At 44.5% G+C, this 17,195-nt stretch overlaps 2 protein-coding genes across 2 annotated transcripts; both read left to right on the plus strand.

Annotated features, from left to right (window-relative positions):
• The first annotated feature begins 8,544 nt into the window (after positions 1–8,544).
• LOC127855917 (P30 adhesin-like) lies at positions 8,545–9,150 on the plus strand. The gene has a single exon (XM_052391831.1). It carries the CDS (start codon positions 8,545–8,547, stop codon positions 9,148–9,150), a length of 606 nt encoding a protein of 201 aa, XP_052247791.1.
• A 142-nt stretch (positions 9,151–9,292) lies between these two features.
• Positions 9,293–15,948, plus strand: LOC127855919 (cell surface glycoprotein 1-like). Its single transcript, XM_052391833.1, has 8 exons — positions 9,293–9,832; positions 9,991–10,136; positions 11,075–11,261; positions 11,917–12,087; positions 12,455–12,832; positions 13,136–13,261; positions 13,686–13,928; positions 15,550–15,948. The coding sequence occupies exons 1-8, from the start codon at positions 9,293–9,295 to the stop codon at positions 15,946–15,948; spliced, it is 2,190 nt and encodes a 729-aa protein (XP_052247793.1).
• Positions 15,949–17,195: the final 1,247 nt, after the last annotated feature.

A 17,195-nucleotide genomic window follows, 5' to 3' on the forward strand; every position in this document is an offset into this window, starting at 1 on the left:
ACACAACATCCCATTATAGTAATATTCCTACCCACCTTGACCAGAGGATGTGATGCTGAGAACTTCCGTTAATCTGGGACCCGGATTAAGGTTACCATTCAAGTTCAAAGGTCTCACATTTTAGTGTCTGCCCTGTGACTTGAAAGTTACCTGGAAAGATCTTATTTTATCTTTAGCTTATTATTTCTCATGACCAGATGATGTCTTGCATAAAACTCCCATGGTCCTTCTTCAAAGGTCAAGGTAAAAAATTCAAAGAAAAAAATGTTCATTCATGTCTGCCCGGTATGGTATCTTTAACATGACTCGAACGATTTAAATATAAATGTGGATAATTATTTCCCATCCCCAGACAATTTGTCACATGCGAAACCCATGGTGCTCAATGAAATGTCAACGTAAGATTATTATTCCCTATGGTCAAACACCTTGTTGCTTACGCAGCAAAAGATCAATGTCACAATTCAAAGTAAAATGTTATAATTGTTATGTTTTACTTTGTTGTATAAGTAATTGTCTTAGAGCATTTTAATACAATTTCGTTTTTATATTCCCTATATCCAGACAATGTGCAGGGTTTAGAAATGCGTATAGTGAATAAACTTAAAAATGTCCTCTGAAACCGCAAAGAATCAGGGTTTCATATTTGCTTAGTTGTTTAAACTATGCCCTGGTGTAAAAATCGGCCATGCCAAATGGGTGACATATATGGTGAAATAGCCTAAACATATCTTAAACAACAATGCTAATAGGTATAATAATATACTAAGCTAAACAAAAATGCTTATAGGTTTAATAATATACTACGCTTACTTAAATCTTGCACATGGGGTCAAATTTGTACCAGCCTAGGGTGTGGGAATAAAGTGCTTTATATTGAATTACCCGGTATGTAGAAAAATGACTGTTAACAACTTATCTGAAACAAAAAAGCGCACAGCTTTGATACGAAGTATTTTACATCAGATTGTTGTATTTCACAAGGATTATTCCAATCATGCCCTAGGATTCGAAATTACACAGCTTAGAGATTCAGGTCATCTTGATCCTTTTGTTTCATAAGAAGATAATCATCTGCTGAAGATATTTTTTTATTGTGTGATTTATTACTATGGATTTTATAACGAAATAAGTTAACCGATGATGACAAATTTCAAGGTTATGCAAAATTAATTGAAATGGTTTTTAATCCGAATAGTAGTGGACGTTGATTTGCTAGCAATACGACCAAAAGACTTGTTCTCTTTTGGAGCATTTTTTCAGAACTATAGAAAAGAAATCTTAGAAATGTTGTTATAATTATGAAAAACAAAGCAGTCAGTTTCCCAGAGGTTATTTTTTTAATTATTTTTATAAACTGCTTAATAACAATCAGGAGTTTGTAATCAACTGTTATCGGATTTCGTTTATATAATAAGGTAAAATAAAAGTAAAATTCCACATACCATACCACATAAATGGTAATTTTATACATGTCAACAATTATAAATGAAAGAGAAAATAAAAAATAACAGATTCAAATCATATTATATAAATTACTAGTTGAATCATCACGCAGATTTTTATAGCGGAAGTGAGTTGTTTTTCATCGTAGAAAGAATACATGTAGTTACTATATAGACACATTTTTATCATTTATAATTTGTCTTTTGTTCTTATCATGCATTACTGAGATGATGTGACGTTAGTTTCGAAAAACCCTATGCAGTTTTCAGGCAACATGTAGTTTGCTAGTTAATAAATGCTTGGCCCAGGCTAAGCCCAACTCTTTCGATCCTCTCCACACTACCTGCGCAAAATGCCCTTAAAACGAAACAGATGACAGTATTGTATTATAGTCATTAAATAAAAGGACGTGTTTTAATGCCGTGATATGACTTGAATTTAAGCACTAACATTATGTTCTGGCAATAAAGTGTGAGGCCATGAGTATATGGACGACATTAAATAAAAGTAATAAGACAAAACTGTTATTTGCATTACTATTATTTTATTGAGTAAAAAGGTCCGAAACCTAAGCCCGGAAACATTACGTTTTGGCAAGATGATACATGAATACAACTATATAAGTTGTTCCAAATCGACCTGAGATTTTGCAGGCATAAAAAAAAACAAATCCAAGAAGGATAACAATCATAAATCAGATCAACGCATGGGTATGCCACTACTACTTCTTTCGAGTATCACGCATCGTCAAATGTTAAACAAACACAATTGCAAACGTTATGTCACGCGCTTCTACTTCTTTTTAATATCGAGCATTTCAAGTTTTATGTAAATCTTACAAAGAAGGACTGTATAACAGGGTACGAAATACTCACAGACCAACTATTTCATCTAAGCGACGGACAAAAAAACCACACAACAGACTGGGCAACTAACATGATGACTGCAATACAACCTCTTATAAACTTTGTATGTGTGTGTTATACATAACACTCGGCTAGGTCAGAAAATTCTAGATGTTGATGCTAATTTATGGTGATGGTTATATCGATGTCAAGTATGGTGATGGTCTAATAATGTCAAGTGACACTGATCATAATTGTCGAAAATATAACTATGGGGAGGATAATAATAATGGAGACGTCAAAATAATCTACAACTAAAATTTCATTTCTGCACCGATATCTTTGCCGACAAAAATGTTGATAACCATATGCTCATTAAGTTTTTCAATAACACTTCAAAGGGGTTTACAGATGATTACAAACGGGCTGGACAGAATGAAAACACACCGTTAAGAACTTTATTTTTGCAAATATCTCAAGTTATCGAAATATATTTGCAAAAATCTTTAGTGCATAAAAGACAGTTTTTCTTGCAGTTTGTGCCGATATCTTAAAGTAACATTACTGCTCAAAATCAACGAAAATTTCGTACAATATTTCGTAAAATAAAGCTAAACAATTAAAAATCATTGTTCCTTATGGCCATTGTCGAAATGTGTTCCTTACAGCAATAGTCACAATTTCAACGCCAGATGTGGTCTGGTAAAATAGATGTTTGTGGATACAAAATGCTCGTTTTTATAATGGTTTTAACATGGTACTAAAAAAATCTATGTAATCATACCACATCTAGCGTCGAAATTGTGACTATTGCTGTAAGGAACACTGATTGTTTAGGTGTTAACTTTATTTTACGAAATACTTTACGAAATTTTCGTTGATTTTGAGCGTTATAGAGACTTTAAGATTTAAGAATACATCATTGAACACGTCTGTAATCGGTGCCAACATTTCACGTTGCGTGCAGCACAACCGTGTAAATGAATGTTGTAAATATCGAATTTTGGCTAAGAACAAAGGCTTGTAAAATTAAGTAGTTCTGATGTTTTTCATATTTCTATAAGCCGTATAAAACTGTCTTTTATGCACAAGTTGAAATTCTTCAGACAGTGAACCCCACAAAGTCACGTGATCCTGCACCCTGTATATACGGATATCCAACGGGATCGAACCATGGAAAGCGAGCTTTAATATTTAAAAAAAACAACACTATGCACAATACTACTAATTGCCTATAAAAATACTCATCATATGTTCAGAACTGACACTCTATATCGTTATCATATTCAGCACTATCTCCACCAACTCCACACTGATAAAACTACTTCCACTACTACTGTATTTTTATCACCATGATAATAATAATCATAAAAATAGTACTAGTAGTAGTAGTAGTAGTAGTTGTTGTAGTAGTAGTGGTAGTAGTAGTAGTCGTAATCGTAGTCGTAGCAGAAGTAGCAGTAGTAGTAGTAGTAGTAGTAGGTAGGTAGTAGTAGTAGTAGAAGCAGTCGCAGTAGCAGCAGCAGCAGTAGTAGCAGCAGTAGTAGTTGTAGTAGTACTAGTTGTTGTTGTAGTAGTAATAGTAGTAGTAGTAGTAGTAGTAGTAGTAGTAGTAGTAGTAGTAGTAGTTGTTGTTGTAGTAGTAGTAGTAGTAGTAGTAGTAGTAGTAGTAGTAGTAGTAGTAGTAGTAGTAGTAGAAGTAGTAGTAGTAGTAGTAGTAGTAGTAGTAGTTGTTGTTGTTGTTGTAATAATAGTAGTAGCAGTAGTAGTAGTATTACTAGTAGTAGTAGTAGTAGTGGTTTTTGTTGTAATAATAGTAGTAGCAGTAGTAGTAGTATTACTAGTAGTAGTAGTAGGAGTAGAAGTAGTAGTAGTAGTAGTAGTAGTAGTAGTAGTAGTAGTAGTAGTAGTAGTAGTAGTAGTAGTAGTAGTAGTAGTAGTAGTAGAAGTAGTAGTAGTGGTAGTAGTAGTAGTAGTAGTAGTAGTCGTAGTAGAAGTAGTATTAGTAGTAGAAGTTGTTGTAGTAGTAGTAGTAGTAGTAGTAGTAGTAGTAGTAGTAGTAGTAGTAGTAGTAGTAGTAGTAGTAGTAGTAGTAGAAGTTGTTGTTGTAGTAGTAGTAGTAGTAGTAGTAGTAGTAGTAGTAGTAGTTGTTGTTGTTGTTGTAGTAGTAGTAGTAGTAGTAGTAGTAGTAGTAGTGGTTATTACTGTTATTATTATGAGTAGTATAAAAAGTAGTAGTTGTAACAGGTAGTAATAGTATTTATTAATTTTGTCCGTTTTCTCTTAAGTCAACATTAGAGTGTTACAACGCACCAAGTTAGTGTCATGTAATCTCTACTAATTGCCAATTATGATTAAATTTTACAACTTAACGAATATATAAATACTATTTTGAATAAATCAATTAAAATTAATAATAAATCACATAGTTTTATGATGGATTTAAATCAAGTTTAAAAAAAAATGAAAATACCCAAAATTCGGTATATCATTTAGTAGAACCACTCCATAACTTGCACGTCATGTCGTCTGCATCAATACCAGCGCCTAAACCGCAAATGAAGGACGGAAAAGGGAACGAGAATAAAAAGGTAACATATACTTTGTTTTTATGTTATAAAAATAAAATAAAGGAAACTCTTTTAAAGAAAATGTATGGGTCACTTTATATTTAGGAATTAAATTTAATTTAACCAAAATTGAAGAGAATTATTAAAAATTAGCCGTCAGCCGAACCGGTTCTTTTGAAATGACTTCCACATTATTATTCCAAGAGAAATTGATAACAACATATAATTGAATGATACAACTCCAAATATTTAAGAAAGATTGTGTTATTTTTACATTTTAACAATTATTTCCGGCAGTAGTTTTCGGCGCGAAAAGCAGACGACAAATACGTGTTGTACAAATAACTTTAATTCATCGATAAAAAATAAAGAATATGGTTGTTTAATATTTTAATCAATAACACTTTCTATTTCAACTTCATTGCAAGCGATTTCAACAAGTTTTTACAACTTTTAAATGTCTTCAAAACTGCGATCAGATGCGGGCATGTTTGTTATGTTGTGCCATGAACAGTCTTTAAAATCGGATTGATTACAAAGTTAGTAACACTTAAGTTTTTTGGAAAATTTCAAATCTGTGTTTATATTAATATTCGTAAAACATCCCCTTTTAAAGTATAAATATTTGTGGTCAGTTTGTTTTTTATCGTAATAACTTACTAACTTTAACATTTCACTTTAGGTCGACGGATTTAACTTCCTGAATTTCTGTTATCAAAAGATGAATTATTATTGATTGCATTAACGAATTATATTTAAACAAATGGGAAATAATTGGAATTATATGACATTACAATAAAGTGATTAACATAATTCTAAGCCATTATGTGGTTATTTGCTTTTTTCCACACAGTGCAAAACTTCCAAACCACATCACCTCGGAGCTTGTTGTGATTTGCAACATGAAAAATTGCTGGCTCGAACTTCTGACCAGCTCTCCTAGGCAACACGTGTGTACATGTTATATCCATAAGTCCGTACATTTTGATAATGGCCGGAAGAGGATAAATGCTGGTTTCTGTATTTAAATGGATTGTAGAAAACTAGCGGCTTTGGCAATAAAACGAATAACAAATTATTCCCTGGAAAAAAATGTTCCTGAAAATGTGTGCACTGTTTTCATCCGCTTGCTGGTATTGTGTTTATTATATTTTATAATACACGACGTATCCTATATGTACAAATGCAATTGACAGCACATCTGTTCAGCTTTTAAATTAACACAATATTGCCCATTGTTTCGGACGAAAAAAAAAACACACATATCTGTGTCAAAGCAAACGCAGATTTTCACATGACTTTGGCGTTTTTCATGTGCACGACATTTACATCCATGCTTAAATGTAACACAAACAGAGCAAAACAAAAACACGCAAAAAAACCAACTGTCAACAGCAACAATAACAACAGACTAATGTTCTGTTCATTTAACTTCTTTTATTAAAAAATAGTTAGAGGTAGAGATGATAATAATCCTATGCACAATCAAGTTCAATCGCCCTGTGTATCCGGTACAGACACGATGTCAAGTTATACAGTTTCTATATTTGTTTAGCGCGACACTGCTAATTTGACAACTCTGTGCTCCAAAATTACACTACTGTTTTCGTCGCAATCATCATGATCACCACTATCCCCACCACATCGTCGTCGTCATCATCATCATCGTTATCGGCGTCATCATCATAATCATCATAACCATCATCATCATCATCATCTTATTCGGGCCGGATGGCTAATTTTGGAGAGCGCTGGATTACGAATCCGACGGTTTGATTCCAGGCCCGACCACATAACTGTTTGGTGATTGGTCTTGAAAACAACCTCACAATCCAACAAACATAATAATCTTTATTTGTGTCTATTAAATTTGGGTTATTTGTATAACAGTTGTCGCTAATTTTTCACAATTCTTTGTTATACATGCAAAATCATGCACAAAATGTTTGAGAAAAATATTCGCTATATGTAAATAGCAACTGTTATACGAATAATAATAATTTTATACCGACTATTATTATATATTTCATTGTTTATTGTCCTATAAAACTTAAAGCTGAACTATTTTAGCTGAACTTCCTAAGTCCCTCCCTCAGTCCCGTCCCTCAGTCCCTCTTTCCATTAGTCCCTCCGTCAGTCCCTCCATGAGTCCCTCCGTCAGTCCCTCCGTCAGTCACTCCGTCAGTCCCTCCGTCAGTCCCTCCATCAGTCTCTCCATCAGTCCCTCCGTCAGTCCCTCCGTCAGTCCCTCCATCAGTCCCTCCGTCAGTCCCTCCATCAGTCCCTCCATCAGTCCCTCCATCAGTCACTACATTTGTCCCTCCGTCAGTCCCTCCATCAGTCCCTCCGTCAGTCCCTCCATCAGTCCCTCCATCAGTCCCTCCGTCGGTCCCTCCATCAGTCCCTCCATCAGTGCCTCCCTCAGCCTAAACCTCAGTCGCTACCGCAGTCCCTCCCTAAATCAATCCCTCAGTCCCTCCCTCAGTCAGTTCCCTGCCTTGGTCCCTTCATCAGCCCCTCCCTAAGTCATTCTTTTCTTCAGATAGCCCCGCAACCAGTCTCTATATAAGTCCCTTCCTCAGTCCTTAACTCAGTTCCTAACTCCATCCCTCCCTCAATCCCTCCCTCAGTAAATATCTAAATCAATACCACAGTGGCTAACGCAGTCCCTCCCTTAGTCGCTACCTCAGTCACTCCCTAAGTCCCTTCGTCAGTCAGTCCCTACCTTAGTCAGTCCCTAAATCAGTCCTACCCTAGTCACTACCTCAGTTTATATCTGAGTTCCTTCCTCAATCCTTACCTCAGTCCATTCCTCAGTCCATACCTCAGGCTCTACCACAGTCTATATATAAGCCCCTACCTCATTCCCTACCTCAGTCCTTCCCTCAGTCTCTCGCTTAGTCCTTGCCTAAAGCAAGTCCCTCCATCAGTCTCTGCTTCAGCTCCTACAAAAGTCACTACCTCGGTCTCTTTCAGTCATCACCTCAGTCCCTTGCTCAGTCCATACCTCAGTGCCTACCTTAGTCCCTACCTAAGCTCTATCTCAGTCTTTCCCTCAGTCTTTCCCTAAGTCCTTACATGAGTTCCTCCTTCAGTCGCTACAGCAGTCACTCTCTAAGTCTATACCTCTGTCACTCCTTCAGTCCCTACCGCAGTCAATCCATCAGTCAGACCCTATATTAGTCCCTACCTCAGAACCTTCCTCTGTCCCTACCTCAGATCAAACCTCAGTACCCACCTCACTCCCTCCTTCAGGCCATAAAAGCAATCCCTACTAGTCCGAGTAATGCTCCCAGTCCGAGTATTGCACCTCGTCTAATTATGGCCTTAAGTCCGAGTATGGCACTCAGTTCGAATATGGGAACAAGTCAGGTTATTGCGCACAGTCCGATTATTGCACCCAGTCCGAGTACTTCACCCAGTCTATGTATTGCACCCAATCCGAATATTGCACTTGGTCAGAGTATTGTACCCAGTCCGAGTATGGCACTCATTCCGGTTATGGCACCCGGTCCGAGTACACTGCATCCAGTCCGAGTTTTGCACCAAGTCGGAGTATTGCACCCAGTCCGAGTATTGCACCATATTTGAGTATTGCACCCAGTCCGAGTATGGCACCACTTCCGTGTAGTTCCGCCAGACCGAGTATTGCATCAAATTCGAGTATAGCACCCATTCTGAGTATGGCTATTGGCTACCAGTCCGAGTATTCACCCAGACCGAGTATTGCATCCAGTTCGAGTATTGCACCCAGTCCGAGTATTGCACCCACTCCGAGTATTGCATCCAGTTCGACTATCGCACTCAGTCCTAGTATTGCCCACAGACCGAGTATTACAACCAGTCCGATTATTGCACCTTGTCCGAGCATTGTACTCAGTCCGAGTGTGGCACTCTGTCTGAGTATGACACCCAATCCGAGTATTGCACGCAGTCCGAGTATTGCACCTATTCCGAGCATAGCACTCAGTCCGAGTTTGGCACTCAGTCCGAGTAGTGCATCTCATCCGAGTATTGCACTTAGTCCAAGAATTGCATTAAGTCCGAGTATTACACCCAGTCCGAGTATTGCGCCCCGTCCGACTATTGCACCCAGTACGAGTATTATATTTTATCCGAGCATGGTACTCAGTCCGAGTATGGCACTCAGACCGAGTATTGCTCCCTGTCCGAGTATTGCACCCCGTCCGAATATTGCACCCAGGCCGAGTATTGCCCTCAGTCAGTTCGAGTTTGGCACTCAGTCCGAGTATTTCACCAAACCCGAGTATTGTGCCTTGTCCAATTAGGGAACGCACGCGGAGTATAAAACCCAGTCCGAGTTTGGCAACCAGTCCGAATATTGCTCCCAGTCCCAGTAGGGAACCCAGTCCGAGTATTGCACCCAGTCCGAGTAATGCACCTTGTCCGAGTATGGCACTCAGTCCTAGTATGGCACCCAGTCAGAGAATGACACCCAATCCGAGCATTGCACCCAGTCCGAGTATTACTCCCAGTCCTAGTATAGAACCCTGTCCGAGTATTGCACCCAGTCCGAGTACGGCTCTCAGTCCGAATATGTCACAAAGTCCGATTATGGCACCCAGTCCGAGTATTTCACCCAGTCTGAGCATTGCATTAAGTCAGAGTATTGCACCCAGTCCGAGTATTGCAGCCCGTCCGAGTATTGCAACCAGTACTAGCATTGAAACCTGTACGAGTATGGCACCCAGTCCGTCTATGGCATCCAGTCAGAGTATTGCACCCAGTTCAAGCATGGAACCATGTCCGAGTATTGCACCAAGTCCGAGTAATGCACTCAGTCCGAGTAATGCACCCAGTCCGAGTAATGCATCCAGTCCGAGTATTGCAACCAGTCCGAGTATGGCTCCCAGTCCGAGTATTTCATCCAATCCGAGTATTGCACCCAGTCCGAGCAATGCAACTAGTCCGAGTATTGCACCTATTCCGAGTATGTTGCACCCAGTCCGGGTATGGGTCTCAGGTAGAGTATTTCATTCAGTCCGAGTATGATGCACACAGTCCAAGTATTGCACCCAGTCCGAGTATGCTACATCTAGTCTGAGAATGCACCCATTCCGAGTATGGCTCCCAGTCCGAGTATGACAAAGTCCCGAGTATGCATCCAGTCCGAGTATGCACCCAGTCCGAGTATGCAACCAGCCCGAGCAGTGAACCCGGTCCGAGTATGCAACCAGTCCGAGTATTGCATCCAGTCCGAGTATTGCACCCAGTCCGAGTTTGGCTCACAGTCCGAGTATTTAATCCAGTCCAAGTATGCACCCAGTCCGAGTATGCACCCAGTCCGAGAATGCACCCAGTCCGAGAATGCACCCAGTCCGAGTATTGCACCCAGTCCGAGTATGCATCCAGTCCGAGTATAGCACCCAGTCGGAGTATGCATCCAGTCCGAGTATGCACCCAGTCCGAGAATGCACCCAGTCCGAGTATAGCACCCAGTCGGAGTGTGCATCCAGTCCGAGTATGCACCCAGTCCGAGAATGCATCCAGTCCGAGTATGCACCCAGTCCGAGAATGCACCCAGTCCGAGTATTGCACCCAGTCCGAGTATGCATCCAGTCCGAGTATGCATCCAGTCCGAGTATGCACCCAGTCCGAGCATTGCACCCAGTCCGAGTATGCACCCAGTCCGAGCATTGCACCCAGTCCGAGTATGCATCAAGTCCGAGTATTGCACCCAGTCCGAGTATGCACCCAGTCGTAGTATGCATCCAGTCCGAGTATGCACCAAGTCCGAGAATGCCTCCAGTCCGAGTATGCATCCAGTCCGAGTATAGCACCCAGTCGGAGTATGCATCCAGTCCGAGTATAGCACCCAGTCCGAGTATTGCACCCAGTCCGAGTATGCATCCAGTCCGAGTATAGCACCCAGTCGGAGTATGCATCCAGTCCGAGTATGCACCCAGTCCGAGAATGCATCCAGTCCGAGTATGCACCCAGTCCGAGAATGCACCCAGTCCGAGTATTGCACCCAGTCCGAGTAAGCATCCAGTCCGAGTATAGCACCCAGTCGGAGTATGCATCCAGTCCGATAATGCTGCACCCAGTTCGAGTATTGCACCTAGTCCGAGTATGGCTCCCAGTCAGAGTATTTCATCCAGTCCGAGAATCCTGAACTCAGTCCGAGAATGCTATACCAAGTTCGAGTAAGCATACAGTCCGAGTATGCACCAAGTCCGAGTTTGCACCCAGTATGAGTTTGCACCCTGTCCGAGTATTGCACCCAGTAGGAGTTTGCTGCACCCAGTCCGAGTATTGCACCCAGTACGAGTATGCTGCAGCCAATCATAGTATGCTGCCTAGTCCGAGTATTGCGTCAAGTCCTTGTATTGCACCCAGTCCGCGTATACACCCAGTCCGAGTATTGCACCCAGCCCGAGTAACCACCCAGTACGATTATGCACCCAGCCCGAGTATGCACCTAGTCCGAGTATTGCACCTAGTCCGAGTATTTCATCCAGGCCGAGTATTCCACCAAAACCGAGCACGCTGCATCCAGTTTGAGTATGCACCCAGTGCGAGAATTGCACCCTCTCCGAGTATTTCATCCGAGTATTGAACCCAGTCCGAGTATTGCATCAAGTAGGAGTATTTCATTCGAGTAATGGACCCAGTCCGAGTATGACTCCCAATCAGAGTATTTCATCCAGTCCGAGTATTGCACCCATTCCGAATATGCTGCACCCAGTCAGAAAAATGCACCCAGTCAGAGTATGGAATCGCGTCCGAGTATTGCCCCCAGTCCGACTATGCTGCACCCAGTCCGAGTAATGCACCCAGTCCTAGTATGCATCCAGTCCGAGTATGCACCCAGTCCTAGTATGCACCCAGTCCGAGTATGCACCCAGTCCTAGTATGCATCCAGTCCGAGTAATGCACCCAGTCCAAGTATGCATCCAGTCCGAGTATGCACCCAGTCCGAGTAATGCAAAGTAATGCACCCAGTCCTAGTATGCATCCAGTCCGAGTATGCATCTAGTCCGAGTATTACAACCAGTCCAAGTATGCTGCACCATGTCTGAGTATGCACCCAGTCCGTGTATAGCACCCAGTCCGAGTATCCACCCAGTCCGAGTATGGTACTCACTAGTCCGAGTATGCTCAACACGTCTGAGTATGCACCGAGTCCGTGTATTGCACCCAGTCCGAGTATAAGAATGCACCCGGTCCGAGCATGCACCCAATCCGAGTCTGCTCCCTACCAAGTATTGCAAACGGTCCGAGCATGCACCAATTCCAAGTATGCACCCAGTCCGAGTAAAGCACCCAGTCCGAGTACGGCACCCAGTCCGAGTATGCTACACCCAGTCCGTGTATTGCACCCAGTCCGAGTATGAACCCAGTACGAGAATGCACCCAGTCCGAGTATGCACACAATCCGAGTCTTCACCAAGTCCAAGTATTGCACCCAGTCCGAGTATGCACCCAGTCCGAGTATTGCACCCAGCTCGAGTATGCACCCAGTCCGAGTAGTGCATTACGTCCGAGTATGCATACAGTCCGATTATTACACCCAGTCCAAGTTTGCTGAACCCAGTCCTAGTATGCACCCAGTCCGTGTATTGCACCCAGTCCGATTATGCATCCAGTCCGAATATGGCATCCACTCCGAGTATGCTACACCCAGTCCGAGTATGCACCAAGTCCGTGTATTGCACTCAGTCCGAGTATGAACCCAGTATGAGTATGCATCCAGTCCGAGTATGCAACCAGTCCGAGCAGTGCACCCGGTCCGAGTATGCAACTAGTCCGAGTATTGCATCCAGTCCGAGTAATGCATCCAGTCCGAGTATGGCTCACAGGTCCGAGTATTTAATCCAGTCCAAGTATGCATCCAGTCCGAGTATGCACCCAGTCCGAGAATGCACCCCGTCCGTGTATTGCACCCCGTCCGAGTATTGCATCCAGTCCGAGTATGGCTCACAGGTCCGAGTATTTAATCCAGTCCAAGTATGCATCCAGTCCGAGTATGCACCCAGTCCGAGAATGCACCCCGTCCGAGTATTGCACCCCGTCCGAGTATGCATCCAGTCCGAGTATGCACCCAGTCCGAGTATGCATCCAGTCCGAGTATGCACCCAGTCCGAGTATGCACCCAGTCCGAGAATGCACCCCGTCCGAGTATTGCACCCCGTCCGAGTATGCATCCAGTCCGAGTATGCACCCAGTCCGAGTATGCATCCAGTCCGAGTATGCACCCAGTCCGAGTATGCACCCAGTCCAAGTATGCACCCAGTCCGAGTATGCATCAAGTCCGAGTATAGCACCCAGTCGGAGTATGCATCCAGTCCGAGTATGCACCCAGTTCGAGTATGCATCCAGTCCGAGTATGCACCCAGTCCGAGAATGCACCCAGTACGAGCATTGCACCCAGTCCGAGTATGCACCCAGTTCGAGTATGCATCCAGTCCGAGTATGCACCCAGTCCGAGAATGCACCCAGTCCGAGCATTGCACCCAGTCCGAGTATGCATCCAGTCCGAGTAAAGCACCCAGTCGGAGTATGCATCAAGTCCGATAATGCTGCACCCAGTTCGAGTATTGCACTAAGTCCGAGTATGGGACCCAATCAGAGTATTTCATCCAGTCCGAGAATCCTGAACTCAGTCCGAGAATGCTATACCAAGTTCGAGTATGCATACAGTCCGAGTATGCACCAAGTCCGAGTATGCACCAAGTCCGAGTATGCACCCAGTATGAGTTTGCACCCTGTCCGAGTATTGCACCCAGTAGGAGTTTGCGGCACCCAATCATAGTATGTTGACTAGGCCGAGTATTGCTTCAAGTCCTTGTATTGCACCCAGTCCGCGTATACACCCAGTCCGAGAATTGCACCCAGCCCAAGTAACCACCCAGTACGAGCATGCACCCAGCCAGAGTATGCACCTAGTCCGAGTATTGCACTTAGTCCGAGTATTTCATCCAGGCCGAGTATTCCACCAAAACCGAGTACGCTGCACCCAGTCCATGTATGCACCCAGTCCGAGAATTGCACCCTGTCAGAGTATTTCATCCGAGTATTGAACCCAGTCCGAGAATTGCATCAAGTAGGAGTATTTCATTCGAGTAATGCACCCAGTCCGTGTATGACTCTCAATCAGAGTGTTTCATCTAGTCCGAGTATAACACCCTGTCCGAATATGCTGCACCCAGTCCGAGTATTGCACCCAATCCGAGAATAGAATCGCGTCCGAGTATAGGTCCCAGTCCGACTATGCTGCACCCAGTCCGAGTAATGCACCCAGTCCTAGTATGCATCCAGTCCGAGTATGCATCCAGTCCGAGTATGCACCCAGTCCTAGTATGCACCCAGTCCTAGTATGCACCCAGTCCGAGTAATGCACCCAGTCCTAGTATGCATCCAGTCCGAGTATGCATCAAGTCCGAGTATGCACCCAGTCCTAGTATGCACCCAGTCCGAGTATGCATCCAGTCCGAGTATGCACCCAGTCCGAGTATGCACCCAGTCCGAGTAATGCACCCAGTCCTAGTATGCATCCATTCCGAGTATGCACCCAGTCCTAGTATGCATCCAGTCCGAGTATGCACCCAGTCCGAGTATGCATTCAGTCCGAGTATGCACCCAGTCCGAGTATGCATCCAGTCCGAGTATGCACCCAGTCCGAGTATGCATCCAGTGCAAGTATGCATCCAGTCCGAGTATGCACCCAGTCCGAGTATGCACCCAGTCCGAGTAATGCACCCAGTCCGAGTATGCACCCAGTCCGAGTAATGCACCCAGTCCTAGTATGCATCCAGTCCGAGTATGCACCCAGTCCTAGTATGCATCCAGTCCGAGTATGCACCCAGTCCTAGTATGCACCCAGTCCGAGTATAGCACCCAGTCCGAGTATGCACCCAGTCGGAGTATGCACCCAGTCCGAGTATAGCACCCAGTCCGAGTATGCACCCAGTCCGAGTAATTCACCCAGTCCTAGTATGCATCCAGTTCGAGTAATGCACCCAGTCCTAGTATGCATCCAGTCCGAGTATGCACCTAGTCCTAGTATGCATCCAGTCCGAGTATAGCACCCAGTCCGAGTATGCACCCAGTCCTAGTATGCACCCAGTCCGAGTATGCACCCAGTCCTAGTATGCACCCAGTCCGAGTAATGCATCCAGTCCGAGTATGCACCCAGTCCTAGTATGCACCCAGTCCTAGTATGCACCCAGTCCGAGTATGCATCCAGTCCGAGTATGCACCCAGTCCTAGTATGCACCCAGTCCTAGTATGCATCCAGTCCGAGTATGCACCCATTCCTAGTATGCATCCAGTCCGAGTATGCATCCAGTCCTAGTATGCACCCAGTCCTAGTATGCACCCAGTCCGAGTAATGCACCCAGTCCTAGTATGCATCCAGTCCGAGTATGCACCCAGTCCTAGTATGCATCCAGTCCGAGTATGCATCCAGTCCTAGTATGCACCCAGTCCTAGTATGCATCCAGTCCGAGTATGCATCTAGTCCGAGTATTACAACCAGTCCAAGTATGCTGCGCCATGTCTGAGTATGCACCCAGTCCGTGTATAGCTACCAGTCCGAGTATCCACCCAGTCCGAGTATGGTACTCACTAGTCCGAGTATGCTCAACACGTCCGAGTATGCACCGAGTCCGTGTATTGCACCCAGTCCGAGTATAAGAATGCACCCGGTCCGAGTATGAACCCAGTATGAGCATGCACCCGCTCCGAGTATGCACCCAATCCGAGTCTGCACCCAGTCCAAGTATTGCACACATTCCGAGCATGCACCCTACCAAGTATGCACCCAGTCCGAGTATAGCACCCAGTCCGAGTATAGCACCCAGTCCGAGTACGGCACCCAGACCGAGTATGCTACACCCAGTCCGTGTATTGCACCCAGTCCGAGTATGAACCCAGTACAAGTATGCACCCAGTCCGAGTATGCACCTAATCCGAGTCTGCACCAAGTCCAAGTATTGCACCCAGTCCGAGTATGCACCAAGTCCGAGTATTGCACCCAGTTCGAGTATGCACCCAGTCCGAGTAGTGCACCACGTCCGATTATGCAAACAGTCCGAGTATTACACCCAGTCCAAGTTTGCTGAACCTAGTCCTAGTATGCACCCAGTCCGTGTATTGCACCCAGTCCGATTATGCATCCACTCCGAGTATGCTACACCCAGTCCGAGTATGCACCAAGTCCGTCTATTGCACCCAGTCCGAGTATGAACCCAGGACGAGAATGCACCCGGTCCGAGTATGCATCCAATCCAAGACTGCACCCAGTCCAAGTATTGCACACAGTCCGGGTATGCACCCAGTCCGAGTTTTGCACCCAGTCCGAGTCCGAGTATGGCACCCAGTCCGAGTTTGCTACACCCAGCCCATGTATTGCACCCATTCCGAATATGAACCCAGTACGAGAATGCACCCGGTCTGAGTATGCACCAAATCCGAGTCTGCACCCAGTCCACGTATTGCACCCAGTCCGAGTATGCACCCGGTCCGAGCATTGCACCTAGTCCGAGTAGTGCTCCATGTCCGAGTACTGCACACAGTCCGAGTATTTCATCCGAGTATTGCACCCAGTCCGAGTACATTGTATATCACCCAGTCCGATAGTGGCTATCAGTCCGAGTATGCTGCCCCCAGTCGGAATATGCATCCAGTCCGAGTATTGCAACAAGTCCGAGTATGCACCCAGTCTGAGTATTGCACCCTGTCCATGTATTTAATCCGAGTATTGCACACAGTCCGAGTATTGCACCCTGTCCGAGTGTGGCTACCAGTCCGAGTATTGCACGCAGTCCGAGTATGCTGCACATATTTCGAGTATGCACCCAGTCCGAGTATTGCACCTAGTGCGAGTATTTCATCAGAGTATTGCAACCAGTCCAAATATTGCACCCAGTCCGAGTATTTATCCGAGTAATGCACTCAGTCCGAGTATGGCTCCCAATCAGAGTATGCCGCATCCAGTCCGAGTATTGCACCAAGTCCGAGTATGCTGCACCCAGTCCGAGTATTGCACCCAGTCCGAGTATTTTATCCAGTCCTAGTATGGCTCTAAGTCCGAATATTGCATCCTGTCTGAGTATGCTGCACTCAGTCCGTCTAGTGCAACCAGTCCGAGTATGCACCCAGTCCGAGTATTGCCCCCAGTCCGAGTATGCTGCACCAAGTCCGAGTGCGCATTAAGTCCGAGTATCGCACCCAGCTCTTGTATGCTGCACCCAGTCCGTGTATTGCACCCAGTCCGAGTATGAACCCAGTCCGAGTATGGCACCCAGTGCGAGTATGCTACACCCAGTCACAGTATGCACCCAGTCCGTGTATTGCACCCAGTACGAGT

This window comes from Dreissena polymorpha, chromosome 13 (assembly GCF_020536995.1).
Source record: "Dreissena polymorpha isolate Duluth1 chromosome 13, UMN_Dpol_1.0, whole genome shotgun sequence".
Taxonomy (NCBI): Eukaryota; Metazoa; Mollusca; class Bivalvia; order Myida; family Dreissenidae; genus Dreissena; species Dreissena polymorpha.